The sequence below is a fragment of the Pocillopora verrucosa genome, chromosome 8, assembly GCF_036669915.1.
Source record: "Pocillopora verrucosa isolate sample1 chromosome 8, ASM3666991v2, whole genome shotgun sequence".
NCBI classification, from domain to species: Eukaryota; Metazoa; Cnidaria; class Anthozoa; order Scleractinia; family Pocilloporidae; genus Pocillopora; species Pocillopora verrucosa.
In genome coordinates this window covers 12809694-12812275 of record NC_089319.1, presented here as the reverse complement: position 1 = coordinate 12812275, position 2582 = coordinate 12809694, and the positions used below count along the sequence as shown (strand labels likewise).

At 41.2% G+C, this 2582-nt stretch overlaps 1 protein-coding gene across 1 annotated transcript; it reads left to right on the top strand.

Annotated features, from left to right (window-relative positions):
* LOC131779974 (dual specificity protein kinase shkA-like) lies at positions 1–763 on the top strand. Its single transcript, XM_066171162.1, is given in 2 exon segments — positions 1–278; positions 280–763. Coding segments are annotated over 2 exon segments (762 nt in total).
* Positions 764–2582: the final 1819 nt, after the last annotated feature.

Below are 2582 nucleotides of genomic sequence, written 5' to 3'. Positions count from 1 at the left end.
ATGGAAACGGAAGTACGAATTCACAGCATGGTTCACCAACCAAACATTGTGCAAATTATGGCCATCTCATATCTGAAAAACCCTATTTACCTGGTCTCGGAACTTATCAAGGGGCGAAGTTTGGAGGAATTACTATTCAACGATGACGAAACCTCTAACACTTTCACGATTCAAAGCTGCAATAAGCTTGATGTTGGGAAGCAAGTTTCGTCAGCTGTTGCCTACTTGCATAAATTGAAACTTCCTCTACCTCACAGAGACATAAAACCTGCCAATGTGCGAGAAAATCCTCATCACAAAGCTGTGCGATATGGGTTTGAGCAAACTGAAGTCAGCACAATCCCTTACACGTACGACTAGCTCAGCAATCCAAGGAACTCCCCCTTATATGGCCCCTGAATGTCTGCTTGAGAGGAAGAAAGCAGCAGTCCATTCAGATGTCTGGTCATTGGCATGTACGCTCGTTGAACTTTTCACCGAGATAGAATGTTGGGAACAACTGTTGGAAGGTAAGGAAGGAGCTGCTGCAAGGAAAAGTGATGATTTAGACAGCAACGTTGAGTCACTTATTGCCATCATGAGGAAGAAAGAATGGCCGCGCTCACAAGAATTCTTGCCCGACATGGTTGGTGCTTCTCTCCGCGGTATTCTCGTGGACTGTTTCAAGCATGAAACAGAAATGAGACCAAGAGCTATTGACCTTGTAAATGCATTTTGGCAAAGGTTCTTAGAACTCATAAGTCAGCGTGAAAAATGCTTGTAGCAGTTTAACCGTTGAAAGGTCTTGTGAATTTTTCAATAATGAAATGTTTTTTTTAAAGGACACAACTAGGGCTGCAAGAGCTTAGTTGGGTAAGGAGGAGTATTAGGAAAGTCTAGATGTTACTTCATCGACACACATGAGTTAGTTGAAATGGCGTAGGCGTAGTAAGTAAGATGTTGACTGATCTGTAAGAAAAATGCCACGTTCATTCCTCGACAGATCCCCTTCGTTCCCCTTCTCCTCGTTTTTCCCGCCTTTAAGAAGGCATAATTGAACAACATGTCTTGACGAGTGGAATCTATGTAAAAATAAGCTTCAATTATGATAACTCAAGCACAGTTAGATAATTAAGAACTTCTAGTCGGAAAACAAAGTAGGCGGCGTTTTTCCATACTTTTCATAGATTCTGGAACCTCCATGGCAATCAACATTTTTGATGCTATTGTCGAAATTTTTAGTTAATACTCGACGATTTTGTACATTATCTATCCATAGACTAACTGACCATTCAACATTTGCATATCAGTGTCAGTACGATTTACATTATGTTCTGTTACAGTATCAATACAGTTATGTTCTAGTTATGACAAGTTGTTCTCTTCTGGACATCCTAACGAAGCACTCGAAATAGCTTTGTTACGGGACATGAAAATGCAACATACAGACAACATAATATAAGTAATAAAAGTTTTACTTTATCTTTACTTGTTATTTGCTTTTCCCACATGAGTCAACACTCAAGACGAGGGGCGAAAGCTGGTTATATGCGGCGAGAGAAAACCACAACGGTCAGATTAAGTCATCCATTTTAAGAAATTGGACAATCTCAGAGTTCAATTAAAGATCCTCGCGTCCATTTGAGGGTGGAGAATAATCTGGTTTGATCAATCTTACTAACTCTTCTAAACCCTCGCTATGTTCGACGTGCAACTCTCAGCATACATTTCTTTGCACAGAGTTATGTCCTCGACGCCCAAATTTGTCAAGTAGTTGTGTGTTCCATAGATATCCGGGTGTAAAAATATGACGTCTGCTTTCCACCCTCTATTTCCAGTATCAATCAATCTCAGACATTCCGTGACGAGGTAATCGTCATGGTACAAACCACAATCATGGAGGTCTTTAAGAAGGTTTATCCACCATCCCCCTCCACCCTCTCGAAATTTAGACCACCAGGCTTCAATGCGTTGATTTTCGGTGCTTTTTCCTTCGATGAAACTTCCACTTCCTGCAAAATAGTCATCGTCATACCAACGAAAGAATTGTTGAAGAGTGCCAATGATTGTGTTTTCAGTTCCCCTGTTACAGCGCATCCTTCTTGAAACACCTCCCAGTTGTTGAACTACATTTAGGTAGTTTTGAGGCAATAACTCTGATATTCTTGTTTGTGGAATTGACTTCTAACCAAAGAATTCGCCTTGAGAAGCCGTCTACTGCGCCGTGAACGAAAAAGCCAAAAGGTGCAAACTTACCCATCCGTCAACGTGCAATAAGAAGTTTGGCCCGGGGATGACATATCTTCGTCTCTTTAGCCTAAGTCTTTGACGACGTTCCACTCCTTCAGGGTCTGAAGTCTGAAGTCTGAAGTCCAAAGCCCCTTCTTGGCTTTCGTATTCCTTGATCTTACTTCCACCTCATCAAGACAGCAGCCACAAAAAGCGTCCCTAAAACACTGAAAAATCGGTTTGAAATGACCAGAAGCAAACAAACAAAGTGACTAAATTGCGTTCGACCGGAGCAGATGTTAAATATTTTTTGTTCACGCTCATGATCTGATGATTACGAAAGAGTTGTCTGTCTCGGAAAATGAATGAGTTGT